The sequence below is a fragment of the Idiotropiscis lumnitzeri genome, chromosome 15, assembly GCF_059441095.1.
Source record: "Idiotropiscis lumnitzeri isolate Australia: NSW breed Sydney's pygmy pipehorse chromosome 15, RoL_Ilum_1.0, whole genome shotgun sequence".
NCBI classification, from domain to species: domain Eukaryota; kingdom Metazoa; phylum Chordata; class Actinopteri; order Syngnathiformes; family Syngnathidae; genus Idiotropiscis; species Idiotropiscis lumnitzeri.
In genome coordinates this window covers 15622038-15637274 of record NC_142405.1, presented here as the reverse complement: position 1 = coordinate 15637274, position 15237 = coordinate 15622038, and the positions used below count along the sequence as shown (strand labels likewise).

Genomic DNA, 15237 nt, shown 5'->3' with positions numbered 1-15237 from the left:
GAGGAGTATCGCTGCCTCGGGTGTTGAGAGATTCTGCAGACAGTTGTCCACATAGAAGCACTGTTCGATAGACTGCAGAATGTCTTCATTGTCTTCTATGTAGTCTTTAGCATGTCTTTGCAGTGCACAGGTGGCGCAGCAGGGGCTGCTGGTCGTCTCAAATGGCAGGACATTACAGTGGTAGACATAAGGTTGTCGTTCATGTTGCAGTATCTCCAAACGAACCTCAGAAGTGGCTGATCATGAGGCAGGAGGCGCACCTGGTGGAACATTGCTCAAATATCCCCGCTGATGGCCACCGCGTACTGACAGAATCTTAGAAGGACACCGATGAGAGATGGACCTAGGGTGGGACCTGCTAGGAGCTGTTGATTGAGTGAGAGGCCATTATGGATGAAAGAGCAGTCCCACACAAGACGGGCCTTGCCATTGTGGTGGACGAGATGATGAGGATGAACCATGACTCATCGGATTGCTGTACCTCATCTTCACTGAGCTTGACAACAGATGCTCCACTTATGAGTTTTTGGATCTCTGCTTCATACTGTGTAGCTAGACATGGATTTCTTTGTAGGTGCCGGTCAGTCCTCCGAAGTAGGGGCATGACTGCTTCGAGGGTGGTGTTGAGTGATGGGGCACCTTTGACACAAAGTAGTGATGTGGCGTAGTGAAGCACCACCTTGACCCTTTCAGTGCAGGTTTCTAGGATGTTTAGGGCTTACTGGTCCATAAGGGAACGGGACGCTAGCTTCTCGTTACGGAATGGTAGGACGTCTAGCTCAAGGTCAGGTCATGTGGTGCGGGCGTGATCGAGGTGAGATAACAAGAAACAAAATTAGTAGACACCAGAGTGTCCGGACCTTGTAGTGCCCATCCAAGGGCAGTATGGACTGCTGTTGGGCTGCCCTTTGGACCAAATCTCACCGGCTCTTTAGCGGTGATCAAATGTGTATAGTCCGCATCAATCAGCACCGCTAAAGTCTGGGAGGGGGAGGGCAAAAAGATGGCGGTACCGTTTCTGCAGAAGAGCCTTGGGATAAGACTGATCCGCTAAAGTTAATTGGCCTGTTGTATAGGGAACTTCAATGAGAGTGCTGAGTGCTTCCGTGAATGTGATAGTGGGGCCACATAGAAGGAGACAGACTCACCATTAAGGTGGACGATATCTTGACAAACTGTCTGTAAAGTGAGGGTCTCTGTTTGACCTTTGAGGCCTAGCTTTTGAGCAGCAGCTGGTAGTATTATTGTTCGTTCCGCCCCATCGTCCAGAATGGCATGGGTCCGTAGCGATCTGCATCCGTTACTTATTGTGATGGGGACCACCTTAAGGTACACCTTCCTTCCTGGTCTGGCGTAGCAGAGTGCTCCTTGGCCACGTGGAGTGATGAGGTAAACACGCGAGTCCGACTTGGCCACTAGTCCTCGGCACCTCCAGCAGCATTTGGTCCACAGACCTGAGGCAGCGGGCAGGTGCGTTGGGGGGGAGGAGCTCAGAGAGGTACGCTGGAGCGAGGTCATTTAAAGATTTGAAGACTTACATAAGTATCTTAAGGCGAACTCTAAAGTGCAGTGGGAGCCAGTGAAGAAAGGCCAAGATTGGGGTTATGTGATCCGTCTTCTGAGTGCCAGTTAAGAGGCGAGCGGCAGCATTTTGGACCAGTTGGAGGCGCTTGATCGAGGATTGGCTGACTCCGAAGTTACGTTGATTACAGTAATCGAGCCTTGATATAACAAATGCATGGATTACTGTTTCTAAGTGCTGTTGGGCTTCACTTCAGCCAGATGCCTAAGATGAAATAAGCTGGGTCGAACAACAGCACTGTACCAGGAACGGACGCCCATATGCAACTCCTCGGCGCCGGACCCCTTTCTGTATACACGTACCTTGGGAAGTCAAGAACCCCTGTCAGAATCCCTGACCCATCATAAATAATGCTGAGGCCCATCTTTGCCATGGGGCCTAAATCTTTAGTGTGATGACGCGCACCGATAGTCAGTGGCCAATCGGGAGAGTCGTCAAGTTGGTTCAGATGTGGACAATATTGTTTCAGGGACTCCTTCAGCACCTTCGGACATTTAGTATCCTTTTACAAATAGCTGAGCTATTCTGGGGGCGGCTGTTGTAAATTCCTCATTACTGCTTTTATACTGGTTTTGGTTTGCTTTTTAATTTGCGTATTTAACAACAGGCATGTTTTCGGGCAGCTAATGGGTCCTTGTATTTACGTTTATTTATGTCGGGCATATTGTTGGACAGCTAAGCGGTCCTAAGAGACGTATCGAGTCCGTTAGCCGTTAGCAGCGGATGCGCGATTGCTACACTTTTTGTTGTCGTGTATGTCCCAGAATGAAAGTGAGTTATTGAGCTCTGTTGAATGGATTGGAGTGCTATTAAAGATACGTTGTTCTCTATCCCTGTGTCCGTTCACTCTCTTTGATTCGAGTGACTGTTTGGATGAGGCGCTCTGGTGAACCCCACTAAATTCACATACAGTCCCAGCTCTCCGCAACAGCCCCCGACCCGTCACGCCCCCCACCCAAAAAAAAAAGCATCCGTGCATGACGTCACCACTGGAGAGACCCCAACGGCAGAGAATTGATTATTGATCATAATCTGGCTAATTTACTATTAAAATCCACTTGCCTTATTATGGTGGTAAGTGTTTAAAAGTGTGTTAAAAGTGTTCAAACAAAAATGTGATGTTTACATCGATCTCCCCGTGTCACACACAGCTGGAGCGGGGCTGATCTGATAAATTAGCCTCTAGGAAAATAATAGGAGACTGTGTTGTGTGCACGCAGCACAGAGCCAAAGTTGGAGAATGGAAAACCTGCCACAGGAAAGGCTCCAGGCACACTGAGAGGTACGGAGCCCCCCAGGGGACATTGGGGAAATATGTAAGATTGCGTTATAATGCAATACTTTCCAATATATTGCAATAGTTAATGCAAAAAAAAAACCCCCGCAATACTATTGCGTTAAAATGCAATAAGTTTTCCTTTTTTTTATTGCGTTATATTGCAATGAAAAATAATTATTGCAATATAACGCAAAGTTATTTTACAAGGGAAAAGACGTACACTTCCGGGTCCTAGACTTGTAAAGAGGCGATGTCGGGTGCATGGATGCGGTGTTTTAACACGTAAAGTAAGCATTTGACTCCGCCGCAATTGGGGGGAAATTACCTGCTTTTGCATTTGTTTGGCCAAAGAAGTTTTGCAATCAATGAAGCGACTAATGAATTTCAGTGATCGAACGCAATAAAAAGGGGGGAGAGGATTAGTGAAGTGGGCTATCATTTTTCCAGATTGATCAAATTTAAGTGGGAAGATACATACAGGTGGTCTCCTGGTAGAGAACACATAATTGTATTTCAATTGAGAGTTTGATTTTTCTTTGTAACCATCGACAGCCACGTCAAGAGTAGCAAAAGAGAAACAAAATAAAGTCACTTGCGTTCTGCGTCGGACTCGAGATGCATTCAAAGACCACTTACACAGTAGGACATCCATATACGTCTTCAAAGCATCAAACAACTACACAACTCAAAACAATATGTATATGATGGCAGGCAGTAACCTCACTGGTGATCAAACTGGTGAAGCCCAACAATCAAAGGACTAACTGTGTATTACTGAGATCATTTTGAGGAACTGCAGCAAGTATGAGCAGGATCCCTCTTTCTTAGGCAAAGTTACCAGGGGATACTGATTCTGGCAGGTGCCTCCAATCACAAAATTATTTCCCCCAACCATCAAATGACTTATTCTGTGTATTTCTAGGATCATTTTGTGTAAGTGTAGCAAATTTGAGCAGGATCCCTTTTTTCTAAGCTAAGTTACTAGGGGTAAGCAACCCGGAAGTGGAATCTCTCGTTCCATCACAAATAATTTGCGTTATTTTGCAATTAAAAAAAAAAAAATCATTGCAATATGACGCAAAGCTATTGTGTTATATTGTAATAGTATTGCGTTATAACGCAATTAGTATAGCAAAATAACGCAATAGTATTGCGGTTTTTTTGCATGAACTATTGCAATATATTGCAAAGTATTGCATTATAACGCAATCTTAAATATTTCCCCAATGTCCCCTGGGGGGCTCCGTAGTGAGGCATCCGGCCGTAGGTGGGCAAGGCGATCTGGCCTGAGGAGTGGCACCGTCAGGCAGGGCACTGTCAGGCAGGAAATGGTGGGATACCTTCCAAGATAAAAGCAAGGGCATTGTCAGGCAGAGGCAACTGTCAGGCCGTAATGGCACTGTCAGGACGAAAGTGGTGGTGGTATAATTTGAAAATAAAAGTAAATATGCTCTAAGATCAACTTGTAAGATGCGCGTTAACGGCGCTTGCTAACCGCACGTTTTTTCATGACGATGAGGCAGAGTAACCTCATCATGGTTAGCTTTTGCCATAAAATAGTATAGTTGTAAAACAGGCTCAGAGACCAAGTTGGAAAAGGCACAATAACAGCGCTTACTACCGCTGGCACTTTTTCACCCCCTTTTTGTGAGGATAAGGCAACGTAAATTGTGTGCCAGCAACGTGATCACGTTTAAAACCCATTTTATACAGTTACTCCATAGGATAATAATGCACCTGCTCCTGCGATCAGTACGACCATAACCCTCATTTAAGTTAGTTTCCCATCACTTTCTTAATACTGTGTCACTGTTACTTATTGTCATACCCATATATATATATATATCTATATATATATATATATATATATATATATCTATATATATCTATATATATATATATATATATATATATATATATATATATATATATATATATATATATATATATATATATATATATATATATATATATATATATATATATATATATATATATATATATCGAGATAGATAGATATCCTGCCCCTTAGCTTACTTATTAAATAATTATATAGTTACACTGGTGAATAATTTAGAATTATGCCATAGTACCAGGTTCATATGATAACTAAATGTGTTCATGAATGTTGTTCATATGTATACTTAATTTATATAATTTTGTAGCACTATATTTTTAAACCTTCTCTTGAACACCACAAGAGACTCACACCTTCTCAATTCATTATCATATCTAATTTAAATATTTATCTGAATTATTGTTGTATTGCACTGGAGAGGGGAGCTCTCTAATCTCGTTGCACACTTGAGTACAATGACAATAAAGGGATTTCTGATTCTGATTCTGAAGGTTATCGCAGCATTCATTCTCGACACGGGCGCCATTTTGAACACACAGTCGCCAATGAAGAAGGCTTTATTTTCGTTCATACTGCATCCTCCTTGATTTTGCTCATGTCTGGCACAATCTGTGAGTACATATATAATTAAGCACATTTGTATGCAGCATGTTTATTAGTTCAGCGGACATTCTTAATTTACAAGCCCTTTTGCTACATTTAAGCTGACAGCATTTGTGTTTCCCTTTGTTGTGGTTGAATGTATCTTGAAATATAATTTCATCCAATACCAGTCAAGGTTAGCACATGTTGTGTGTTTGCATATATATATATATATATATATATATATATATATTCAGATCTGTTTACTTATCCACTTGTTTTCTTTGTCATTCTCTGTATTTGTTGCATTTTCACAAAAAGGACTTCCATAAAAACGCGAAGCAAGACTCTCCTCTTTGTGTTTTTATTGGAAAATTGTTTAGCTCGCTGTCTACACATGGTCAGGGCAGAAGACACACATTTGCTTTACATTAGTTCTTATCTTTATTTTTTTTTAAAGTCACTTGTGCCCCTTAGGTTATAACAACAACCTTGTTTAATTTCAAACAGTTTCTGAATACATGGGGCGGAGTTTCTTTTACAGCTTCAGCTGTTGTGAAATGCGCTGTATAAATAAAATTTTATTGTATGGTATTGTATTGTATACTTTGTACATTATTTGAGCAGTTTTAAATTCATTTAAGTCGTAAAATTTAAGAGTGTTTAATTTGATAAAGGATTAGTTCGTTCTCGATAACATGAATGGCTGATAATTCGTATCGCTCTTGTGAAGTTTATTGACAGGCAGTGTATTTTTTTTATGTGCATTTCCCCATATCTCCACGCAATAGATCAGGTATGGTCGTAATAATGAACAATATAACGTGTATAATGATTCATTTTTTAGGAGGTCCTTGATTTTATAGAGGATACCTATCGTTTTAGATATTTTACTTTTCCCATTTTCTATTTGTGATTTCCAGCCTAATTTTGCATCTATAACAACGCCAAGAAATTTAATTTCATTTACGCTTTCTATTTCAATAAAATCCACAATAAACTTGACTTGGTGTTTAATTTGACTGGTGACAGAAATTATTAACTTTGTCTGATTCAAGTTCAAGGACAATTTATTTGCATCAAAGTACTTTTTTAAACAAATTTAATTAATTTTTCACAGTAATCAGATATTATATATTATAATATTTCTGTATCATTTACAGCTCTAAGGAACATAGTATGGAAATTATTCTTGACATAATGTGCATGGTAATATTCCCTATTGTTTGTTCTTATAATATTTAAGTTTATTTTTATGTTTCTTGTAATTTAATTCAGAATCACTCATTCTTGAGTTTTAAAAAATGTTTATATAGCTGTTTTTTCTTTTTACAGGCCTTTTCTATCCCCCGTGTCATCCATAGTTTATTTGGGCCTTAACTCTTCCTAAACACAGCTCTTAATGAACAATGTTTCTCATACAGTGAAATTATAATGGACAGAAATGATTGATATGCAGGATTTGGGTCTTCATGAGCGTAAACCTCAGACCAATTTAGTTTTTCTAGATCCTTCTTTAAGGCAGTGATGGAGTGTTGATTTCTTGTTCTTATTTCTGAAATATAGGTTTGTTGACCTTTTTTATCAATATAATTTTGGATAATTGCAAAGACAGGGGGGCGGCACGGTGGCCCGACTGGTTAGCATGATGGCCTCACAGTGAGAGACAGCATCGGTCGTAGGTTCAATCCCGGCTCCGGCCATCCTGTGTGGCGTTTGCATGTTCACACCGTGCCTGCGTGGGTTTCCTCCGGGTACTCCGGTTTCCTCCCACATTCCAAAAACATGCACGGCAGGTCGATTGAACACTCTAAATTGCCCCTAGGTATGAGTGTGAGCGCGGATGGTTGTTTGTGTCTGTGTGCCCTGCGATTGGCTGGCAACCAGTTCAGGTTGTCCCCCGCCTGCCCAAAGATAGCTGGGATATAGGCTCCAGCACCCCCGCGACCCTAGTGAGGAGAAACGGTAAAAGAAAATGGATGGATGCAAAGACAGGCAAGTGATCACTAATTTCATTTATGAGATGTCCACTTACTATTTTATGATCCATTTTATTTGTAAATATGTTGTCTATTAAAGTGGCTGTATCTATTGTTATTCAACAGGGCTTCGTAATAACAGGAAAAAAAACAATTACTATGCATTATATTAATAAAGTAAGTAGTTTTTTGGTAACCGTGTGGGTTTAATAAATCAACACATCCCTGCAACATATTCAGGTCTTTTTGTTACTTGTATGGCTGAGCATGTCCGCTACTTTCTCATTGAAAGGCATTAGGAGTGCTTCCTTACACCTGTATATGTTGGATATACGTTTATACTGTGTATATTTGCATGCTTTTTATGAATGTCTGCTGCTAAAGTTATACATTAACAGCTTAATCAGTTTGAAGGTCTGAAGTGCTGCCACTGTCAGAGATCCCTTAATCGCATGGGTGCTGGCATGCGCGAGCTAGCATGTGCCTCGTAGTATGGTGCGCCTGGTGTAAGTATTGAATAAAGAAATCGCACCCTCAACTGGTGCTGTGCCCATTGATCCAGCGCGTCTCTTAGCCGTAAAAATACGGTAATTGAAATTGGGGTTTGTGTAATACAATACAATACTCTTTGCACAACCACAACTTGGTACATTGCACATTGTATAGAAAGTTGACGACTTGTTTTTGTTTTAAATGTTACTTCAATCCCTCTTTTACTCAATCATTACACCGCATGAGTTAATTTTAAATATGGTTTTGTTTGTTACACCAGCATACCAATGCAAATTACTTGTTTGTGTTGCTCACATTCTTGGCAGGCAACATGATTCTCATTCAGATTTTTGGGGATTTAAGCATTAGGTCATTGTAAGGGTTCAAGTCACAACGTGTTATGTTATCCCCTAGATGAAAATTCATTATGTTTAATGAATATTGTAAATGTATATCCAACCACTTGAACTAACGCTGTAACATCTCCATTACTTCTTGACGGTTTTATTTTTATTTAGATGTTGTGGATTACAATGAGACAAACATATATATTGTATCTTTATACATGCATAGAGACATTATTTGGGAAATAGGGCTGTCAGTAAATCAGATTGTGACTTTCAGGTGAGCTTATGATTTGCCTTTCTTTTTTTTAGGCGAGTCTTAAGGGCTAGAAGGTCAATATAGAGGATCTGATTAAGGACAGCAGAGGCACAGAGTAGTCCGCCATGCAAAGCTCCAGCCATGCCATTACAGAACACATCCTGACCTGCAAAAACACACAGATAGTTCCTGCACATTACAAATACAGATTTTTATCAAACAGTCCAAAGTGTTTTTTGTTTGTTTGCTTTGACCACCTGTTAAGTAAAGACCACTGATTGGTGTTTGAGGTCTGGTCCTTGCAATTGTTTCTGGTGTGAAGCGCTCCAAATTGTGTTCCGCACCATACATCTCACCTCTTGGTGCACCCAAATAATGGACGTTGGTCAGAGGTGTGGCTGCATCAATCATAACCACCTGCAGACAAAAATACACACACTTAAAATGTTGCTAAAGATATATAATATGATTCAAACTCAGCATCCAAGCTCAGAAGCAATGATGGGCTAGTCCTTTTCTGTGCTATTAATTGGAGATTTAAGGCCTTCCTTACATTACCTACCCCATGTATACCTGTTATAAAGCCCACCTGATCATGTTTCACAAGTTTTTGGATATGGTACTGAATTCTATCGGGAATAATGGCGGTAAGTATTTTCAAATCAACACACAGGAGGCTGATGGGCAATATGACCCGCACAGGGTTGGGTCCTTTCTCTCCTTATGAATAACACAAATAATCGCTTCAAACCAGTTCCCCTGTCGAAATAACATAATTATACACCTTAATGCATAAGCGATGTTAATTCCTTTTCAAAGACTTTATGGAATTCTCCCGAGATGCCATCAACGCAAAGGCGTTCTATTGTTTTTGAGTTTCAAAATTCTTTTTTTTAATTTCTTCCTCTGTAAACGGACAAGTTATCTGATCTGCCTCCTCCTCAGTCAACTTATCAAGAGTACTTCCGGACTACAACGTGTACCTGTATATAAGCCGCAGCAACTCTATTTGGGGGAAAAAACACACCCAAAAAAAAACATTGAAGCTGCACTAGGCTATAAGCCGCAGTTTTATATGTTGAAAAAAATAAATGTTGTTTACTGCGTGTACAGAACGATTTTGTACTGTGAATGCATATAAGGTACATAAACAGATTCTTAAACCAGTGCATTTTAACACAGCAACAACTTTGCTAATTAAAACAGAACAGACCCAGGAGAATTTTTTTTTAAAAGATTTATTTCGCGTATTTTCTGAACTATAGAGCGCCCCTACCGATGAAAGAAAAATCCACAGAAAAGCTGCACCGTTGTATTAGCCGCATGGTTGAAAATCTAGGAAGAAAGTAGCGGCTTATTGACTGGAAAATACGCTAATTGACTCAAGAAAGTTCCTATTTTTCTCCTTCTTATCTGGGTAATTTTCTGCTTTATACAATTCCTTGTCATAAGAGATAAATGCATTTGCAATATCCTTGGGCTGAAACATCATATCTCCAGTATATGGGCAACTAATTTTAGGCACTACTCTGCTTGACTGTGCTTTACGCAACTGAAATGCCTAAAGATGGCTCGCCCTGTTACTGAATTTATAATACCTCTGATCCAATAATTTTTTTTGTCCCTCCGCTTTATAGATTAATAAATTGTTTAATTTATGTCTGTTCTCCCTGGAACTGGAAAGTTAGTTATTATTTTGCGTTGTCTGATAATCTCTCTCAAATTTACGAATCTTGTTCTCCAACTGTGTCTGCTCGGCAAGTCTCTCCTTTTTTAATCTTGAGCAGATCGTAATAATGTTGCCCCTTAAAAAACACTTGTCTGTAGTGATGGGTCCAGCGACACTGAGGCGTCGATGCGCGCGCCGAGCTTCCAGGGCAAACCCCGTGTCGGTGCGCGTACCGCTTTAAGAAAGTCACGTGACCACTACCAGAATCGTGTCGACACAGCGGTCGCGCGTCAAACTGTGTTCATAAGGAAGCGCTTCTGTCAACAGGATGGACGCTCAAAACAAGCATCGAGTTATTGGCGCGTTACTTTGCGTTAAATATCCGCAAGATGGAAGACGTCACTGTTGATGCGCACTCAGAGGTGCAGCGCTATATGTCAGCAGGACACGTTACACGTACGGAAGACCCGCTCTTATACTGGAAGTCCATGGAGGCAACGTTCCCTCACCTATTTATATTAGCCACACAGGCGTTGTGCACACCGGCCTCTTCAGTGCCTTGTGAGAGTATCTTCTCAAAGGCGGGGAAATTGCCTCAAAAAAAGAAATAGACTGAATAACAAAACGCTGTAGAAACTAATTTTTTTGAATAAAAATCTTTAATTATAATGAGTCCATTGTCATTCACAACACTTTTACTTGGGCATTCAGACAGATGTTCACTTAATTTATCAACTGCGTCTCGAATATCAAAGATTTTTTTAATGAAATTGCGTGTATGTAAAAATAATGTGAAAGCAAATGCCTAATCAGAATCAGAAATCCCTTTGTCATTGTGCTCAAGTGTGCAACGAGATAAGAGAGCTCCCCTCTCCAGTGCAATACAACAATAATTCAGTTAAATATATAAATGAGATAAATAAGAGAATAATTAGTGCGATGGAAAGTAATACGAAATAGGATATATAAAAACACATCACGTCGCTAATCAATGGAATTGGATAAAATTAGTTTGACAGATCAGTGTCAGATGACCCTGTCAAATGTTTCCTGCTAGTCCACCAGGTGTCAGTATTCAGCAACACAGTGTCAACACAGTGTCAATACATTGTGTCACTGTGTCGAAACGATACAGGATGCCTCATCTACCCATCACTACTTGTCTGCCTCCCATAATATTTTTGGGGACACCTCATTATTATTGTTAATTTTAAAAGACTCCAATAGGCATATTTGCAATTCCTGTTTAAATTGAACTTTATTTAAAAGAGATACATTGGACTCATCTTTAATTTTAAACTCCCTGCGGCGTGATTTGATATTGTGATTGCTTTGATATTATATTGAATACCTCTAAAGGAGTCCACCACATACATCAAAAACATATCTTGCCGTGAGTGGGTGCCGCGTAAAAAAAGAGTAAAAGACCTTTTCCCTGGCATGTAAACAGCACCAAACATCTACCAAGCCTAATTTCTCCATTAGTGTTGTCAGAGCTAAAGATTTTTTTGACTTAGGGCCAGAGTTGGCAGGTAGTTCATCATTATATCCACTCAAGAAGACGCAGTTAAAGTCTGCCCCTATTAAAACTATTCCTTGTGCTATATCAGCTATCAATGATGCAATATTCCTAAAGAAATTTGGGTTATCCTCATTTGGAGTAAATAAATTAAGTAAAGTAATAGTAATACCCTCTATTCTGCCAATTTGCCATCACATATCTCCCATCTTTATCACAGAAGCACTTTTTGTGACAAAAGTAAGCCGCTTTACTGAATAGACTTGCAACTCCTCTTTTTCTACCTTTTTTATATGAGGAGCTATATTGCTCACCTACCCATTCTCTTCTCTGCTTCTCATGCTCCTTACAAGAGAGGTGTGTTTCCTGAAGCATTGCTATTGCACAGTTTAACTTCTTTAACTGGTTCAGTACTGTTTTTCTCTTAATAGGGCTGCCTAAGCCCTTAACATTATATGTCACAAAAATAAGATTATCCATCTTTTGTTATGCCACACCTCTCCACTCCGAACCCAGCATTGATATAACCCTTGATCACAAAAAACAGATTAATAGATCAATATTGAAAGAGTAATGGCCCAATTCAAAACTCAGGACAAAAAGAACATAAGCTACTGAGAAAATAGCAAACGAACAATTGCAAAACAATGTATGCTTCCAAATGCCACCAGGATCAGTCAAACAAACTCGAGTGACCCAGTCCCGATGTATCCTGGACGGAGGTTGGTGACGGATCCTCTGTGGGAATAATAAACAAAAAATGTAGTGTAGCTGTCCTCATTTGCGGCTTAAGCCGTGGATAGTTGGTACTCCACTCGCATTCCATCACGTCCCGTCAAATGTCGAAAACTTTCTGTTCCTTGATCCTAACTTATATTGTCATAAAAATCTAATTGAACTTGGCAGGAAAAAAAGAGAGTGAGGAAAAAAGGGGGGAAAGAGGAAGCAAAAAAATTACTCTTTTGTGTTGAAAAATGATTGAATCCCTTCATTGGAAAAAGTTGTGCGGCCTCTCGTTCTTTATCCAGCAGTGCTCCATCCGTTTCTGGAAAGCTCCGTTTCCAACCTCTCCCTCTCATCCACTCGCACCTGCACGCCCAAATCCTTGGGTGCATCTGACAACGTTGGGTAATTTTCCTCACCGTCATTAAGGAGGATTTTTAGCAGCACGGGAAAAATACATTTTGCCCTTATATTTTTCATTTTGAATTGTTTTACGACGTCACACGCAAGCATTCTCTACTTCTGTAACTCGGATGAGAAGACATGGTCAAAGTAAATCTGGATTCCGTTGTACATTCCGATCCTCCGCATACTATGGTTTCCTTGACTGAATAAGCCCCAAATTTAACAACCAGAGAGCACAGCGATCCTGAGGGGGGCGCGTGGGACCCTGGTGAACATGATTTTTTGCATAGTTTTGGGATAGAAAAAGGCGATCTCAGACAACGCGAGTTTGAGCTGGTCAAAGCTGTTTGTGCCCCTGGTTCACGCAGTACTGGTTGAAAAAAAATGTCGCCCTGTCACGCAGTACTGATTAAAAAAAGAGCGTCGCCCTGTCACACAGTACTGATTGAAAAAAAGCGTCGCCCTGTCGCTCGTTAACCCGGAAGTGATTTCTTTGGCCGCTGTTTAAATGCACCGCGCCCAGCTATCTTGCACCGCAGCAGAACGGACTTTATTTGAACTATTGAATTGTTTTCTTCTTGGTGGGGGGGGGCGTGACAGGAAATAATTTAGAACCACTGTATTAGAGAGAGTTGGGTTTGCATGTGACCCTCCTGGTTGTCTTTCCTCATTTTCTCGAGCTCTGCCAGTATTTTGGATTTGTAGTCACACATGCGATCATCTGTAGCCACAGGTCCACCGGAGGCTTGTTTGAGAGTGAGTTGTCTCAAATTGTCGCCTTTGTCTTTAGTTTGGTCCTGTTTTTGCAATCCCTTACCTCTGAGAGATGATGCCATTGTGTTCAGAAAGAAAGTTTGCTGAGTATTTGTTTATTCTTAGTAATAATCAAGTGTTCTTCAAGCTGCTGCTTCGAACATGGTGTCACCGGAAGTCCGCCAGTTGCATCTTTTAAATAATTTCTCAAAACACATTTGTAGATTGGCTTTTAAGTGTTTGTTCCCCTTGCTTCGTTTTAATTATTTACAATTTCTCACTTATTGTATTTTATTATTTCAATAGTTGTCATTTTATTTTGGTACTTACTTTGTTACTCGCTTTTAAATGTTCTGTATTCAATTCCCTCTTGGTCTCAGTTAGGTGTCTGAATCCTGTATTGCCTTTGCAAATATGTTTTTAAAGGGCGAGACAAATAAACCCGATTATCAATAAAAACAGTTAATATGTTAACTCTTTCTATCGGACAAATAGCTTCTGAATAGAGAATACATCCATCCATCCATCCATCTTCTGTACCGCTTCTCCTCACTAGGGTCGCGGGGGTGCTGGAGCCTATCCCAGCTATCTTCGGGCAATCGGCAGGGGACACCCTGAACTGGTTGCCAGCCAATTGCAGGCCACACAGAGACGAACAACCATCCGCGCTCACACTCATACCTAGGGGCAATTTAGAGTGTTCAATTGGCCTGCCATGCATGTTTTTTTTTGTAATGTGGGAGGAAACCGGAGTACCCGGAAGAGACCTAGGCCGATTGAACACTCGAAAATAGAGAATACATATTGAAACTAAATAATTGAGTTAAAGTATACACAAACATACAGTACAAAGATAAGCACACACCTTGTCTTGTAATTGGGGGAAGATGGTTATAGCCCAGTCCAGCAGCTCCTGAGACATACCATTTTTCAGATCCAGGTAATCCTGTCCCCTCTTGCCAATCTTTGTCCCCTCCCATTCTTCAAACCACTCATAGCGAGCCATGGTTAACAAAGTCATACAGGACTTTCCTAAATAGAGATAAGGTCATTAATCACAAGGAGACGTTTTCTCGTGCTTTTTTGGACCTGCAGGGTTTGGTGATAAAATAAATGCTTTTAAAACACATTTATAGAATTTTGCAGAATAATTCACTCCATACATCTTGAAAATAATAACAGTAAATTTCCATGGTGACACTGACTTTACCACAGTGAATCCCTGTTAATTGCAATTGGAAAACATTTCAGACCCACCAGCATAAGTGAAAATTTATGATATATAGAGACATTATTAAAAATAAAATATCAGAATGCTGTAATTTCTCCCAAATGCTCCTCCTGTCTGTTCCCAAATGAAAGAGTGTTACAATAAGTAAGTACAATGGAACACTGTGCACAAAAAAATTGGTTTACAAACACAATTTTCTGACAAACTATGCTTGGCATGCATGCAAACGCTTAGTTGTATATTCTCTCAAAAACATGATACACTCTGTGCATATTTAGCATCTTTTTTTTTTTTACTTCCGGTGGGACTCACAAGAAAGCGGAAGGTGCAACATCTACTAAATCGTACCCCTTTGGACTCTCGCAATATGTCTTTTAAAGTACTAGCTAGAATACAGTACAATATATATCTATATATCTATATAGTATATAAATATGATTGTAAAGTTTGGCCTTCTTTTGAATAGACTTACATCCATTATCTGTACAGCTTCTCCTCACTAGGGTCGCAGGGGGTGCTGGAGCCTATCCCAGCTGTCTTTGGGCAGCAGGCGGGGTACACC

The 15237-nt window shown here is 40.2% G+C and overlaps 1 protein-coding gene across 3 annotated transcripts in view; it reads right to left on the bottom strand.

Moving 5' to 3' along the window:
• Positions 1-8392: 8392 nt before the first annotated feature.
• LOC148323077 (all-trans-retinol 13,14-reductase-like) overlaps positions 8393-15237 on the bottom strand; it is a 66201-nt gene continuing 59356 nt past the window's right edge. For all 3 annotated transcript variants that reach the window (XM_088317854.1, XM_088317855.1, XM_088317857.1), the window contains exons 10-12: positions 14310-14476; positions 8633-8792; positions 8393-8541 (exon numbers count right to left, since the gene is read on the bottom strand). In XM_088317854.1, coding sequence (XP_088173980.1) covers positions 8393-8541; positions 8633-8792; positions 14310-14476 — 476 coding nt within the window. The remainder of the gene's footprint in view (positions 8542-8632; positions 8793-14309; positions 14477-15237) is intronic.